The sequence below is a fragment of the Octopus bimaculoides genome, chromosome 5 (genome assembly GCF_046866305.1).
Source record: "Octopus bimaculoides isolate indiv1 chromosome 5, ASM4686630v1, whole genome shotgun sequence".
Classification (NCBI taxonomy): Eukaryota; Metazoa; Mollusca; class Cephalopoda; order Octopoda; family Octopodidae; genus Octopus; species Octopus bimaculoides.
In genome coordinates this window covers 93878202-93895879 of record NC_142932.1, presented here as the reverse complement: position 1 = coordinate 93895879, position 17678 = coordinate 93878202, and the positions used below count along the sequence as shown (strand labels likewise).

The following is a 17678-nucleotide window of genomic DNA, read 5'->3' as shown; positions in this document are numbered from 1 at the left end:
AGTGTCAATTTTGCTTTTCATTCCTCCAGGGCTGATAAAATAAAGGACTGATCAAGTACTGGGTTTGATTTAATCAACTAAGTCCTCTTCCTAGATTTGTGGCCTTGTATCTGTTTTAGAAATAATTATTAATATACAAATTGTCACTATTACTGAAATATATTGAGTCACTGATTAATATAATGCTTAGAAAACAATGAGTATTAATATCAAACTCTCCAAAGAGCTGACGAGAAGTCTACAGAAATTAAATGATAAATAGGATTCTATTTCACAGCTACACTGACTGGAGCTCTTTACTCCATACAGAAATTAAATAAATGTTTTTATTTTCTCTTGTCTATATCATGTTTATTCACTCGCATGGTAAGTATTTTGGTGGCGTTATATGTTCTCAACAATCTTAAGTTTATGAACTGAATTTAGTTCATGATTAGAACTTTAGAACTACCTATCTCTCTATAGTTTATTTCTGTTAAAAAGAAGGGAAAAAGATGAGATGATATACAATTTAAAATTGTAGAGAAAATATAGCTTTGTAGGGAGCCCCCTAACAGTATTATAGAAATAAAATATTTTAAATAATTTATTTCATGTTGCTGGCAAAAATGATTTGTACCTGGAATTCAAAGGGCCAACCTTGTCATTTCCATGTCACAGTGAATCTCCCTGAGAACTATGCTAAGGTTATGCATATCTATGGAATGCTCGGCCACTTGCACATGAATTTTACAAGCAGGCTGCTCCATTGATCAGATCAACTAGAATGCTTGTCATAATCAACAGAATAAGTGATGATGACGATGATTTTAAATGTGAAAAGAATTTTTATAAAGTTGAAATGAAGGTCAAAAAATTAGTGTAATACTTTCATATTTTGCAAATCTTCAGTAATAAGTTAAAAATAATTCTGAATTGAGAGTATGACATTTTCTCATTGTAATTTCTTGTATTCCTAATACAAAGGAAGAAAATGAATTTGATCCGACACCACAAAAGTCAGAATATAATACATTTAGGTGGAGTCACTATTTGAGTTCCTTTACAATGAGCTGTTATTTGATACTATTTTGCATTCCTTGTCCATATAGCAAATTTCAATGGAAAAGTTAAAGCTTCATAATTTTAATACTTTAACAGTAAATTATGGAGTGTATACTAAATCAGTAGTCTAAGTAGCATGAATACATGTGGAATGGGGGAATGAATTTGCATGACATCAGAAAAGCAAGGATTACCTTTAGATAAAATTTATAACCACTTTATGAAGTTGGTTTACTGGATGTTAATTTGTAATATATTCACTTGTTTTGTATTTTATTTATTTATTTATTTATTGGTTTCAGCCAAGTGGCTGTGGTCATGCTGGAGCACCACCGTGAATATGTCTTTTTTTAAAAACATTTTTCCATGCCAACATAAGTTGGACAAATATATCTTAACCTTTTGGCATCTCATTACTCTAAATGTGGTACTTATTTATTTGCATTAAAGCTCCGATGTCTGACAACTGACTTAGTAGACACCCACAAGATTATCCACTGTCTTTCCAACAACAACCTTGAGCGCCTTTTTGAATTCCATATGTCTAACATTTGTGGACATGCTTACAACATCAAAAAAAAAAAAAAACAACAACACAGCACCCATGACTTTCAGAAACATTTTCACACTCAAAATTTCTGAAACATGGAATAAACTACCTGCATCAGTTGTTAGCTGTCTGGACACTTCATCTTTCAAAACTTCCATGTTTCCTGAAATTCGCTAACAGTACCTGATGCCCCCCCCAATCCTGTTTCTTCTTTTCTTTATTCTAATAATTGTTTTACTGTTCACTTCCTGTGCATATTCTATGAACTGTTTGATGAAGTTTTGGTTGCTTTTAAACTTGTTTGTATCATAAAATGAAGGGTGGTTTTAGGTAGGTTAGTATGAAAAAGGTTCAATCTGTAGCTTTGCCAAATTTGAAAATTACCTTTTTTTTTTTAACAGTAAAACTTTTAGAGAGCATGTATTTAATAAGCAGATAATTAAAACAACACTTTATATTGTTAATTATATTTATTGAAAGAATTAATTGGATGGGTTTAGCTTTTGTTTGATGGATATGGATGGTAAGGAAGGTAATAAAGTTGAGGCATTGGCATAACCAATGACTGCCCTGGCAGAACTGGGTCGGGTAAGGTACTTTAAGTGTGGCTTCTTTTCTTGTTTATTACTATAAGTCTTGTTCTTGATGACAGGTTCTTTGAATGATAAGGGTTTTGAAGATAATCTAGAGGATCAAAAGGAGAAAAGAATAGTACTGAGAATTATGCTTTCCACAAAATACAACAAACATGAATTATTAAACTAGCAAATGATATCTTAAGTTAAAAGTACACAAATGTATGCAATGATAATGAGTAAGAGAGCTTAAATTTTTGCTAATACATTGCCTACTGAAGGTTGGGAAGAAACTATAGCAAGGACCTATGAGTAGAAAGTGATGGGAAAGGGAAATTTGTTCTGAGGAAACCATATGTATTTTGCATGCTAATGGAAAACTGATGCAAAACAGTTATAAGAAATTATAACCTCATGCATTTAGTTGTTGCTTAGATCCAGGTTAGCAAACCTATGATCAAATGTGTTCTTTTTTTATCTAGATTACATAATCCAATGTGTCCTTCCTTTTTTAAGATTGCAGGGTGTAATTCAAGGAAATTTAGTTGTTGTTTTAGTAGATTGACTGACCATATATATGTTCCCTCATTAGCTTGCTTCAGTTACTTTTACCATCAGAATCAGACTAGTACTTACTGGTCACTTTTCTCACTTGCCGGAGTATTTAGAGGTCTTGTTTTAAGTTGATGGCTGTGTTGTTGAGAGCTTGGAGGTTTGGGAAACTTGCTTGGTTTCCTAACTTCTGGAAGTACATCACAGTTGGGTATATTCTTAAGCTTAGATGTGATATGATGTACTTCACTAGTAGACTCAGGGTCTTCATCGTAGCTTTCCTCTCTAAAGCTTTCACTCATAGACTGAGACAGATTAATATTGTACTCTTCAATATCAATGCTAGACAAACACGACAAAGGGTCATTATCTAATTCTGTACATTCTTCAATATTATCCTCTTCAATTTTCAGTATTTGAGGTGTAGAAGATTCTTTAATATTCTTTTGGCATCTGTAGAATTATAAAATGCACAAATGAAAAAAAATATTTAAAAAATATACATTTACAGCAAAACAATTATGAAAAGGTAAATGCATCAATATGTATAAGATGTATGCGAAATATGTTAATGACAGGAAGAAGAAACAGTCGATTCTTTTTGATTAGTTTCATTTTATGCCATAGATTTGCTTTAAAAATGCTGAAACTAGATGGTGTCCAGAAAATTCACCAAAAACATTTTTGCCTTGGTAGAATTTTCCATAGCAAAATTTGCTGTAAGAAATTTCACTATAAGACAAATTCACTGCATGGACAATGATAATGCATGTTAATATCAGCATTTTTTTAAATAAAAAAAAAACAATGATAAAAGACTTTATAAAAACATTAAATAGGCAAATATTTATAAAAAGTCAAACAGTGAGGACAACAATGCTTGCTGAATTATCATCTTCCAGCACAGTATGCACTCTTAATTTACACACTTATTTTCACATTTCCACCATATTACAAGGGGGTGCTGAAAAGTTCCTGACTTTGGGTAAAAGAAAATACATGAGCATTAGTTAATTATGATTTCATTCAACATATTCCCCTCTCAGATTCACATACTTATTGCAGTGATCTTTGAGTTTTTCTAAGCTCTGTAAAAGAACTCGGAAGGTTGGGCCTCCAACCAGGTCTTTCACGATATCCTTAAAGCCAGGAACTTTTCAGCGCCTCTTCGTATTTCAAGTTATCTACTAATTTCACACTGCCTCTGCTAGTTTCCACTATAAAGACTATTGTAATGTATTAGTTGCATGGAAATATTCATTAAAGAAGGTACACAAGTAGACTGTAAACTAAATAAATCATTTTAAAGAAATTACCTTTTAGTAATTATTAGGTTAATTGATGAAGTCACCATTTTAAGAAAACAGTTAATTTTTTTTTCTTTTTATAATTTATTTCTTTTTTATGGTAATGCATTTTGCAGTGAGTTTTCCAATGGCAAAATTGTTTACAGCAAAATTTCCTATAACCAAATTAAACATCTACAGCAAAAACATCAGTAAAAATTATCTTTTGTGATTCACCTCACTCACTGGTGCATAGAAGTTTGCAGGTTGTGAAGAATCCAAAATAATTCTTGCAGGTGATTTATCACCTGGAAAAGTGACCTGAGTCAGTAAGACAATAGATAAGAAGCCAGGTGAAACTGAATGCACATAAAAAGGAAGAATTCTGTTGTCACAGTTAACATGTATATTGTGATGAATTAAACTCTGGCAGAGTGTACAGTTGATTTATTCTATCTACTCACCAAATTAGAACCTCAATGGAAAAGGGAATCTGTGTTCAACAGTAGAATCACAGTAAAAGTTCATTATCTTTTAGCACATGGATAATTAGATAAGATACAAAGCAAAGAATGTTCTTTAATATATTGAATTTAATCAGAAGCTATATAAACTAATTATGTGGTTGTAAAACAAGCTCAGTCGCTACAAAAATTAGCAAGAAGTACAATAACTAAGTTAAGCTGCTGAACTACTGAGATATACTTCTAAGTTCAAACTTTGCAAAAACTGCAATAAATGCCATTCGTATTTCATGGATGAGTGGTTAGCAGAGGGAATGAGATTCAAATGTATAGAAAGAAGTGATAAAAATAAATCTCATCTATGGAAAGAGGATTAAAAGCAAATAAAACAAATAAAAAAAGGACATGCAAAATATTGTAATTAGTTGAAATATTATAAAGTGACCAACTAGAAATGTAAAATATTAGAAAAGCCCATCGTTTCTCCCTGTCATTACTGGTATCTTTTATGTGCTGAATTGAAGTGTTGTTGATTAAATTAATATCTGACATAAACAATGAAATTATTACAAAAAGTAAAAAATTCCTACTTTTCATATTCAACTTTCCACTCTTCCAGTTGTTTTATGATGTCTGCTAAGTTCTCATTTCTGTTTGGTAACTCATCAAATGTGTGCTCAGGTTTAAAAGAAAACTAAAATAGAGTAAACATTGACATTCAGCTACAGATGGTTAAGTCACATTTACACCTGAGTAGTCATGATTAGGAGTAGCATAGCACTTGTGGTATTGGTAGTAGTAATTGTAGTGAAGGTGGTGGGAGCAGCAGTAATGTTCGTGTTAATAATGGTGATGATGATGATGATAATAAGAGTAGTTGGAAATGATGTCACTCAGATTATACCACTTTTCACTCCTCACCGTTCTTGTACACAGGCATCAACAACATGCAACCTAAATAATAGTCTCGTATATCAGTAATGGTGTTGCTCCTACACACATAAATGTCTTATATCACATTTATAAAAATGGTTGCCTGGCTGTGTGGCAAAATATTAATTCACTAACATGCTACAAACATTTGGCCTCATATACTGCTGCTATAATGGCTTTTGCTCTTCAGAACAAGCAACCTGCATACCATCTTCACCCAATACACCTATCTTTCATCTTCTCTTCCCTATCATATCACATCTCAGAAATCTTTCACTAAACATCTTGCTCAATTCTTCCTTTCCAGAACTGCAAAGGTCTGGAATTTTTTCTCTGTACACATCTTCCCTAAAGGCATTAACCTGCACAAATTTAAGTTGAAATATCAAATGCACAAACTCTTACCAATCTGGAAGGATCTACTTTTTTCTCCAACCAAATAATTTTCATAAATGTTAGCAGTGTGATTTCATCTCATGATAGCAGTAGAATGACTTAGATACTTTATTGTATTCTACATTGGTACCTAATGGTTATGATTTCAATTCACAAATTAGCTTTTCCTCTTTAGGACTGACAAAAGAAGTTACAGGAATTCCAACCCTACTCAGTAGTTAATGAGAAAAGAGCATTCAGTTTGTCTTATCAAATGCTGAAGTAAAAAGAAAAAAAAATTCAAATATCTTCCTATGTATCTTTATAAGTATTCATCTTTTTGTGATTGGATAATTAAAAATGTTTTTTGTTTATTTTTTTTCCTTCTATTTTTCAACCACTGAAAGTTTAGCATCACATTTATTTATTTATTTATTTTTGTTAATATACTTAAAACATCTAGTCTTTGCATTTGCATAAAATTTCTTTATCAGTAAAATATATGATGTTCTTATAAAATAAAATTCTTCCCTTTTTGAGTACAAAATACATAACTGATTTGCACTAATATATTGCCTCAGAGACATTCTATATGCATTTATGTCTATTATAAAATCGCAGTAAAATTCTCTTGGCAGCCCAGGCATCACTACAAAGATATGTTCTGCTCTATTTCAAGTCATTCACTAAAATCCAGACTTTAACAACTCTCTGGCTAGATACAAAATCGACAACTAAGTACTCCATATAAACTTTGAATAATTAAAGCTGACTAACATTACATTGCAGCTCAATGTTGTTTTTGCAAATGTATATTAACTTTTCCTACTACTCTTATATCCCATCTATATTTAAAGAAACCTAGCAACTCTCATATTAAACTAGTGATCCTAGGCCAAAACAATTTTTAATCTCTACAAACAAGAACACAACTGCAAGAAGCATTAGAACAAATCTTTATTTTGACATTGAACACTCACACAAATTAAACTGAAATAAGAAAATATGGATTAAATAAACAATATCAGGCTTTTTAAACTTATATATTTTTAAAATTAAACATCAAACGTCATTAGAAATAAAGATAAATTGCAACAGTGTCATTTACCTGGGGAAGAAGAATATTCTCTTTTTTTGAAGGAGCTGTCTTCTGTTTAATTCGTGAACGCAAGGCTTTGGAAGGATTTCCACAGAATACAGAACCATCTGTAAGATCACTGATCGATTCTGGAGACTCAAAAACATCTGCAAAGTGTACATATGTTCATTATAAATTTGTACTTTTGTTACTAACACACTTCTACATATATACATATTTTCATAGGCCTATATTTGTCTTTTGCTGTTTGAATTTATTCTGAACAATTTTAAACTAGCTGTTAGCCTAGTAACAAGCCTGAAAGTTATGTGATGTGTCCAATAACCTTCATCATTATTCTCAAAATTTATTTCTTGCTATATGTGTGTGTGTGTGTGTATGCATATATATGTGTGTATATATGTATGTATGTATGTATGTATGTATACACACTAGCAATGCATCCTGGTGTTGCCTGGGTATTATCCATCTAGAAAAATACAGAGCTTACAAATCTTGGAAATATATATATATTTTTTAAAGTTTAATTTTTCTTATAGAAATACTCAATGCCCCTTCCCTCACCTCACCCACCCACTTTCAAAAAGCTAAAAACACCCAATGTTTCACTTTCATCTAATGTTTCACACATGTGTAGAATTGTACTGAAATAGAGCACCACCGGAAAACCCAACATGCTAGAAACAATAGGTAAACGACATTATTTCTGAAGAAACTTCCCCGTTTTCCAAAAAGCTGAAAGTGAAACATTGGGAGTTTGTAGCTTTTTGAAAGTGGTGAGGTAATGGGTGGGTGTTTGGGAAGGAGATCTGAATGTTTCTTTAAGAAAAAAGAAAGAAGAAAATTCTTAAAGATTCGTACTCTCTGTTTTTTCTCTGTGGATTACCAAGAAAACAATTTGGAAAAGGTAAAAAAATGAAGAAATTGGGATGGGGAGGGAGAAAATTAAAATATTGACAATGTGTTTTTTGGGTGAAATCCTAATCTCTTGTATTGAAAACATAAGAATCAGAAGAAATTAACAAAAAAAATTGGTGGTGGAGTGCAAATGTCACCTCAGACATGCTAGAAACAACAGGTAAAGGACAGGATTTCTTGGAGAACTTCTTTTAAAATTTATATAAAAAATCAAGTTTTTAAACACACTCCTCACAAACATGAATTAGAGAATAGAAAAAGGTGATTTCAATTGGATTTTAGGTGTAATTTTGCACTTGCACATAGCAAGAAATAACATAATTCATACAGAAGTTTTACCTAGAGTGTGTATGAGAGTGAGTGTGTGTGTGTGTGTGTGTGTGCCAAAGGAAGTTATTTTACAGCATTCTTTCATTTGAAGCAGGGAAGTTGTCAACTTCATCATATGGTTGATCATATGGGATCAAAGGATTGTTCATTAATTTCTCTAAATTTTTTTTATTTCTTTATGCCTGATTCTGCATGTCACTACTCACAGTTTTGAACTGATAAACATTATTATTGCACTTCCTTCATTTGAATCTCTTCATTCATACATTTCTATACATACATACTTTTTTGAATAACCATTACTCTGATTATTCTGCAATTTTACAGTTACGCTTTTTCCATGACAGTAGATAAACTTTTTATTCCACAATGTATTTGTAGTGGCTTCATGCAAACATAGCGTGGATTCAATCCTCGATTGCCAAATTTCACTTAACACTTCAACAGTGCTTTTCTCACGGTTAAACAATAGTTTTTCTGTGAATGACAGCAGTTATACATTTCCCAGATGCCTTCGCTAAGCAGAATAATGCCTTTGCCACTTGACCCTTCTAACCTCTTCTAGGCCACCACTGGCTGGAATGGAGATAACAGACCTCCAACGAAATCATTTGTTCTCAACAATATGTCTATCCTTCTGGCTGCTTTTCAATAGTTATAAAAACAAGAAATCCATAAGCTAAAGGCAGTTACTAAGAGTGACTATCAATGAGTGTGAACATTATTATTGCACTTTCTTCAAACACTTCATTCCTATATCTATATAACTTCTTTCACCAACCTCCGAAAACCTCTCTCACCAACCTCCAACAATCTCTACCTCCTCCAGCTGACAGTTTTTTTGTACTTTTTTGTTACAGAAAATACACCTTTTGTGGCAGTTATAACGAAATTGCTTTCTTATATCAGAGTAATAAGGCGTTTCAATAGAACATCTTTACCCTAGGGAATTACCGGGAACACCAAACCAGTATATATATATATATTTCTAATACCACGCCCTTGCTAATTTTAGTGATTCAGCCAAAAAAGGCCCTTGAATGCCACTAGTCAACAAACAGTACTTAAATTTCTCACTCTTTATTCATACATACTTCCTTTCTCCCCCTTGACCAAAAATATTTCCCCACCTTCTTCCCTCAAATTATCTTTTCTTCAAATAACAGTCTCCTTACAAAATTCTAGGATTCAGCCAAAACAGCTCCATTGTTTAGTACCAGTCAACTGACCTTGCTTAACTTCCTCCTTCCACTCACTCCCTTATATTTTCTTCTTTTTCCCCTTTTTTCCCTTCTTCTAACAATTATTTCTCCCTACATTTATATACTCCTCTCATACTGTGCTCAACACATTCTGATTGAATCCTCCATGCATTAACATGTCCATACTTGCAACAATGTAACCTTTAATTTAATCAAGATATCCTTGGCATTTGACTGCGGCCATGCTGGAGCACCACCTTTAGTTGAGCAAATCGACCCCAGGACTTATTCTTTTGTAAGCCTAGTACTTATTCTATCGGTCTCTTTTGCTGAACCGCTAAGTTACGGGGACGTAAACACACCAGCATCAGCTGTCAAACGATGTTGGGAGGACAAACACAGATACACAAACACACACACATATACATATACATATATACGATGGGCATCTTTCAGTTTCTGTCTACCAAATCCACTCACAAGGCTTTGGTCGGCCCGAGGCTATAGTAAAAGACACTTGCCCAAGGTGCCATGCAGTGGGGCTGAACCCGGAACCATGTGGTTGGTAAGCAAGCTACTTACCACACAGCCACTCCTGCGCCTTGTCGAAATTATCATCTAGAAGTGTGCGCACATTCCAACAGCCAAAAATTCAGAGGATGTTCGTTTTTACTTCTTCTTGAAGATTGTTTGACCACAGTGGCAGGATGATGACCAGGCCAAGCTTATGACATACTGGGACACCTGCCAAGCCAGACCTGTTCCCTTGACATTCCAACCCTTTTTTTTCCATTTACTGAATCTGTTTGAGGCATTTTGGAATAAGTTATAAGTGCATTTTTAAGCTTCTGCCAACCAATTGAATGATTTTACTAAGATTTGGTGTACAAGAAGTACCTGTGCAGATGAATAATTTTCAGTGGGTGTAACTTGCACTGCACTACACCCACCTATTGCACACCTTTCAATCCCGTGTATATCATAAGGTCTGCAAATCTAATGGAAGTATCAAAAGACATTTTAAGATCCACAAAGATGAGAACTTAACTGCAGCTCTTGGTGGTCCAAATCAGATATGCAGTTTATGTGGGTGTCTATACATTATCTGGTTTAAAAACTCACATCAAATGCCATTGTGGATCTAAGGTGTAGGTACAAGAGGTGGCCAGACTCTGCATAAGGAATAGACAACCACCATATATATATATATATATATATATATATATATATATGCATGTATGTATATGTGTATGTATATATATATATATATATAAATATATATATATATAAATAATAAAATGACAACAAAAGAATGAGACCTCGATATTATGAAAATAGAGGAATTTATATATATATATATATATATATATATATATATATATATATATATATAAATAATATCGTCAAAAATAGCCGATGAAAATGCTCCGGAGCTTTTAGCTCTGGCATTTGAAATTGAGTTCTATTATGACAACTATATATACTTCTGTATATGTATATTTATATATACTATACATACATATAAACACACATTCACAGATATCTATCTATCTATCTTAATCGAAGCGTACAGTATTATATGTCCATTATGTCTGATCTTACCAACCAGTTTTGCACTAGGGGTTCAATAGAGTGTTAGGTAATAGTCTGATTATGTAATCCTGTCATCTTGAAAAGCAGAGTTACACAATCGGACTGTTACCTAACACTCTATTGAACTTCTAGTGTGAAACTAATTGATAACATCAGCTGTAATGGATATACAATGCCGTACACTTCAATTAATATACCCACCCTACTGACAAATATACGAGTGCATTTTTTCAGATTTATGAATTCTTAGAGGGCTATATATATATATGTATATATATATATATATATATATAAAAACTGTAAACACAGATGTTCAGGTGCAATAAAGACTGTAAACAAACAGGAAACAACTTCTATCTCATTCCAGGGTGAAAAACTAGAGGTAGTCGATAGCTTCCGCTATCTGGGCGACCAAGTTAGTAGTGGGGGTGGGTGCGCTGAAAGTGTAGCTGCTAGAATAAGAATAGCCTGGGCAAAGTTTAGAGAGCTCTTACCCCTGCTGGCGACAAAGGGACTCTCACTCAGAGTAAAAGGCAGACTGTATGACGCATGCATACGAACAGCCATGCTACATGGCAGTGAAACATGGGCTGTAACTACTGAGGACATACGTAAGCTCGCAAGGAATGAAGCCAGTATGCTCCGTTGGATGTGTAATGTCAATGTGAATACCCGTCAGAGTGTAAGTATCTTGAGAGAAAAGCTGAACATTAGAAGCATCAGTTGTGGTGTGCAAGAGAGACGATTGCGCTGGTATGGACATGTGGTGAGAATGGATGAGGATAGCTGCGTGAAAAAGTGCCACACCCTAACAGTTGAGGGAACCCGTGGAAGAGGTAGGCCCAGGAAGACCTGGGCTGAGGTGGTGAGGCAAGACCTTCGTACATTGGGCCTCACCGAGGCGATGACTACTGACCGAGACCTTTGGAAATGTGCTGTGCGTGAGAAGACCCGGCAAGCCAAGTAAGATTGTTGCCAGTGCCCCAGGACTGGCTCTTGTGTGGGTGGCACATGAGATGCACCATTTTGAGCGTGGCCATTGCCAGTACCGCCTGACTGGCTCCCGTAGGATTTTCGAGTGAGATCGTTGCCAGTGCCCCTGGACTGGCTTGTGCGGGTGGCACATAAAAGACACCATTTCGAGCGTGGCCGTTTTCGTGCGGGTGACACGTAAAAGCACCCACTACACTCTCTGAGTGGTTGGCGTTAGGAAGGGCATCCAGCTGTAGAAACTCTGCCAAATTAGATTGGAGCCTGGTGTTGCCATCCGGTTTCACCAGTCCTCAGTCAAATCGTCCAACCCATGCTAGCATGGAAAGCGGACGTTAAACGACGATGATGATGATGATACACATACATATATATATATATATATATATATATAGTTTTAGGGAAAATAACCAATTTTCAAGAACTCATCGATGAAAATCCACTATCACATATAGAAAAATTAATAATTAAAAGCACAATAAATGAGTATAATATAAAGTAAAGTAAATATCATAAGATAAATATAATAAAAAGATTACACGTGTTTCATAACCAATTTTCAAATAGAAAAGAAATTTGAATCGATTAAAATCAATTGAAATTATCGAAAATAAATTCTATTCAAAAATATAGCTACTCGTCAGATCGTAAGTAGAACAATAATTAGATATATATATCTCAACCAACAATAAGTACCAAATGAATTAATATGAAATACTTATTATATAAAGATAGAAAAATTATTTAAAAAATATCATAATATCAAAATAATAACCATTCAATAATCATCCCTTCATCCATTATAATAACATGTATATTATATACAAAAAACATCTTACATAAATTATCATTGTTTTAAATTATCATTGTTTTAAATACAAGTTGAACGAAGTTTAAGTTTAAAATAATAATGAAGATAAAATTAGTACATATTTAACCGGTGTAATAGTTAAAGCTATACTATTTAAAGCTAAAGACGTTTATTTAATTATAATTAAAGATCAATTGAATAATAGAAAAATACAAGATTATTTATTTCTACAAACGTAATAATAAAAAATATGAATGAAAAAATTATGAATGGAAAAAATTATGAATGAAAAAATTAGGATTATTGAATGGTTATTATTTTGATATTATGATATTTTTTAAATAATTTTTCTATCTTTATATAATAAGTATTTCATATTAATTCATTTGGTACTTATTGTTGGTTGAGATATATATCTAATTATTGTTCTACTTACGATCTGACGAGTAGCTATATTTTTGAATAGAACTTATTTTCGATAATTTCAATTGATTTTAATCGATTTAAATTTCTTTTCTATTTGAAAATTGGTTATGAAACACGTGTAATCTTTTTATTATATTTATCTTATGATATTTACTTTACTTTATATTATACTCATTTATTGTGCTTTTAATTATTAATTTTTCTATATGTGATAGTGGATTTTCATCGATGAGTTCTTGAAAATTGGTTATTTTCCCTAAAACTATATATTTTATATATACTTTATCTATAAGGCTCAATTTAATTTTAATTTTTTATAAATTGATTTTAATTGAGTTTTTTACCTGTAATTTTGGATTTTGTCCCTAATATTATTATATATATATATATTATACACACATACATACACACAGAAATATCTACCTATCTATACATGCTCACACACACACACACACTACATACATGATTACATGCACAGATGGCTATGAAGTTCAAGTATAATACTGTTGTTATCGATCATATTGTTGAGTCTAATCGTTTTTACTGCTGGTGTGTTGCGTCTTATTGTTAGGCACAATAATATTGAAAAAAAAGTACCTTTCCTAATCTATAACTTGATAGACAGCAGTTAGAAGCATATAAAATGTAAACAGCTGTTCAGATTTGCAACAAAAAAAAAGGAAAAAAAAAAGAAAAGAAAAAGAAAAACAAACTACATATTCAATTCAGTTACCCTCAAATTTTAACATATTTTGAAGAAGGAAAAGCCACTTTGGACAATGTAATATTAGACATGCAAAATGATGAATAGTTACAGTTGAATTACTTTTAACCATGAATCTACTCAATGTGGTCAGACATAAGGTTAAACAACATCTCTAGAATGTTCCTCTATGGAGTAGTGAGTTGTTATTGTCTTAGCTCCAGGTCTGCCCTGCATGAAGAGCCAGTGTTGAATAGCGTCCCAATGATTCAATGTGTTACCTAAGAAAAGTTGATAAAAGTGTTAACCTGTCTTTTCATATCCATGTGTGTATACTTCTGGTGATGACGTCATTGGTGCATGGAATGTTGCTGTTGCCATTGCCGAGTGAGGACGGAGCCCTGTACCAGGTCTGGTCCCTGTGGATGAATGGAAGGAAGGTATGTAGGATGTTGCTGGCCGCATTGCTGAGCTGGGTCGAATACCAGAACCTAGAGGAAAATATGTAAAACCTTTTAAGGGCATTATGGTACATTAATACACTAAATGTTTTAACATTTAAACTTACAAGAGAATCTCTAGATTATTGCTTAACCTGCAAAAAATAACAGCCCTCAAAGCATACCTTACTGTTTCAAATAAAGGGAAAGACACATCAGATATGACATGTTCTAGAGAAGGCGGCGAGCTGGCAGAAACGTTAGCACGCCGGGCGAAATGCTTAGCAGTATTTCGTCTGCCGTTACATTCTGAGTTCAAATTCCGCTGAGGTTGACTTTGCCTTTCATCCTTTCGGGGTCGATAAATTAAGTACCAGTTACGCACTAGGGTCGATGTAATTGACTTAATCCCTTTGTCTGTCCTTGTTCGTCCTCTCTATGTTTAGCTCCTTGTGGGCAATAAAGAAATAAGATATGACATGTTCTAGACTCACATGGTAGAAGGTATTTGAGTATAGGTTGGTTTATTTGTGCTGGGGTTAAATAACAAAATATATAAACAACAGAGCATTATTATGAAATGATAAACATAATTCTATATTGCTGCAATGAAGAATTTATATTATGTATACTGCTTATATTAGTCAGATTGGTATCTTCATCTTGATTGTTACTTTCACTATGTTTTGGCTGTTGTACACTATATCAAAATTCTGATACAACAACCGAGTTCAACACAGATCAGCTGAAAAAAGCTGGAGCACACAACAGTTGAAATATAATGAAAGTAACAATCAAGACGAGGAAAGAAGTCTGATTAGTGTAAACAGTGTCATTACCAATTCAAATATGCCAGTGGCAAGTTTGAACTCATAAACAAGCCATTCACTGTGTTTTGTCATGGAGAAAATTTCTTGCTGTAGATAAATGGTGTAAATACACCTAAGTCAGCTCGTAGTGCCACCTATCCACACTCTGAAATGTTTGCATCACAGTCTGGATAGGTGACACTGCAAGCTGATTAATGTGTATTTACACCATTTGTCTACAGTGAGAAATTTTCTCCATGACAAAACACAGTGACTGGCTTGTTTACAAGTTCAAACTTACCACTAGCATATTCAAACTAGTAGTAACATTGCATTTAACACATCACTGCTTAGCCCTCCCAGCTTGTAGTGTAAACAGTATACATAAAAATTTATGTACTTCAGAGCAAAAGAAGAAAGTTTAATTCCTATCAATCAATAAAAATTCAAAGCTAACACATAAGAGGCATCAGATGTGGTGTACAAGAGAGACGACTCTGCTGGTATAGACATGTGATGTGTATGGATGAGGAGAGCTGTGTAAAGAAGTGCTGATCTCTAACTGTGCAGGGAAACTGCGGTAGAGGTAAACTCAGGAAGACATAGGACGAGGTGATGAAGCATGGTCTTTGAATGTTGAGCCTCACAGAGGAGTACTCAATCTGATGCTTATTTGCTAATCTATTGACATGCTTTACACTTAGATATTTACAATAATCAGATTGAAGTGATAAGGAAAATAAAATTGCGCAACATTCATTCTTTCCTGAAAAGTATTATAGATATATGTGAAATGACATGTTCTACATCTGACATAACAACCATCAACTACAAATATATGGCACAACTTCATTACATATGTCTCGTTTATCTATGTTCCTAGCACAGTCAATTCCACTGCAATACTTATTCCTTTTTCTCCTACCTACCCAACCATTGCAGTCATCAGTAATGTATTGTCAGATTTATATATGGCCAAAAATAATATCTGAAAATTTTTCTTATACTTTTCTTATGTCTCTGGTGTTGAATTCTGTTGGGTCAAAATGTTGAGACCAAGATATTGTTTGATTATCAATTGTATCCATTTCATTTTATTTGTCGTATATTGCTAACACCCTTGAGAAAAACCCAAAAGTCACCCAATCTTATTTTCTCAATCTAATTCAATTAGATTGTATCAAATATCTATGTGCAGTATGTCCTTTCTACGAAACTATAGTCTATTCACTGTGGTTTAGTTTATTTTGATTAAATTTTGGTTAAGTATGAGGTCAATGAAATATCTTTTATTTTTGAAACTAGATTTGATAATCAAGTTAAATGGACAACTTTTCACATTGAATTCTATTCTTATATGTGACTATTTCAATAGAAAAAAAATCTATACTAGTTGCTTTTTCATAACCACAAACAGAATTCACTTGTTTAAAGCAAAATATTCTTTACTAGGAAGCTTATGTATTATTCCTTAAAATTCACGAAAAAGTATTTTTGAACTTAATCTTTTAACTTAATCTTTTTAACTTAATCATCATCATTGTTTAACGTCCGCTTTCCATGCTAGCATGGGTTGGACGATTTGACTGAGGACTGGTGAAACCAGATGGCTACACCAGGCTCCAATCTGATTTGGCAGAGTTTCTACAGCTGGATGCCCTTCCTAATGCCAACCACTCCGAGAGTGTAGTGGGTGCTTTTATGTGCCACCGGCATGAAGGCCAGTCAGGTCGTACTGGCAACGGCCACGCTCAAAATGGTGTATTTTATGTGCCACCCGCACAAGAGCCAGTCCAGGGACACTGGCAACGATCTCGCTCGAAAGTCCTTACACATGCCACGGGCACAAGTGCCAGAAAGGTAACGCTGGGCACAGATGTCATCACGATTTTGCTTTCGCTTGCCCCAACAGGTCTTCGCAAGCTGAGTTTCGTGTTCAATGAAGGAGACGACGTTGGCATGGGTGCCAGTCGTCGAATTTAGTTTGATTTCGATTTCACTTGCCTCAACAGGTCTTCGCAAGCGGAGTTTAGTGTCCAATGAAGGAAAGGTACACATAAGTGGGCTGGCTACACCCCTGGCAGAGGCCTTGGATTTAGGTCTCATTTGGCTTGCCGGGTCTTCTCACACACTGCATATTCTTTTAACTTAATCTAAATGCAATCTGTTTTGCTTACTGAATCAAAGCTATTAAATAAAATATAGAATATTATATTTCCTGTTTCTATTAGAATAACACTTTATTATTCCTAATACATAATGCTCATATTATCAAGCTTTACAAAGATCTCATAGGTTACAGATCTACAGCCACTAAATTTTTATCAGTAAAATTAATGTCTTCCATTTCCCTCTCTTGCACAATGAACACCTTAAACATTTAAACAAAAACCCACTGAGGTGATTGTTCCCAAATTAGCTCCACTGTATGAATATTCTTTTCTATATACATTTTATCTTCATAGTTTTTATATATTCTAACCATCCATTTTTTTTTATCACTCACTATTCCTGAGAGCATCATATGGGTAGAGTCCTCAGACACCTCCTCCATAGAGTCTTATTAAAAGCAACTATT

At 33.7% G+C, this 17678-nt stretch overlaps 1 protein-coding gene across 5 annotated transcripts in view; it reads right to left on the bottom strand.

Moving 5' to 3' along the window:
• Positions 1–2045: 2045 nt before the first annotated feature.
• The window catches only part of LOC106876242 (leucine-rich repeat-containing protein 56), a 37359-nt gene continuing 21726 nt past the window's right edge, over positions 2046–17678 (bottom strand). For all 5 annotated transcript variants that reach the window (XM_014924726.3, XM_089352646.1, XM_089352645.1 and 2 more), the window contains 5 exons: positions 14160–14342; positions 6888–7024; positions 5062–5165; positions 2806–3174; positions 2046–2278 (listed from right to left, as the gene is read on the bottom strand). In XM_014924726.3, coding sequence (XP_014780212.1) covers positions 2077–2278; positions 2806–3174; positions 5062–5165; positions 6888–7024; positions 14160–14342 — 995 coding nt within the window. In that variant the 3' untranslated portion in view covers positions 2046–2076. The remainder of the gene's footprint in view (positions 2279–2805; positions 3175–5061; positions 5166–6887; positions 7025–14159; positions 14343–17678) is intronic.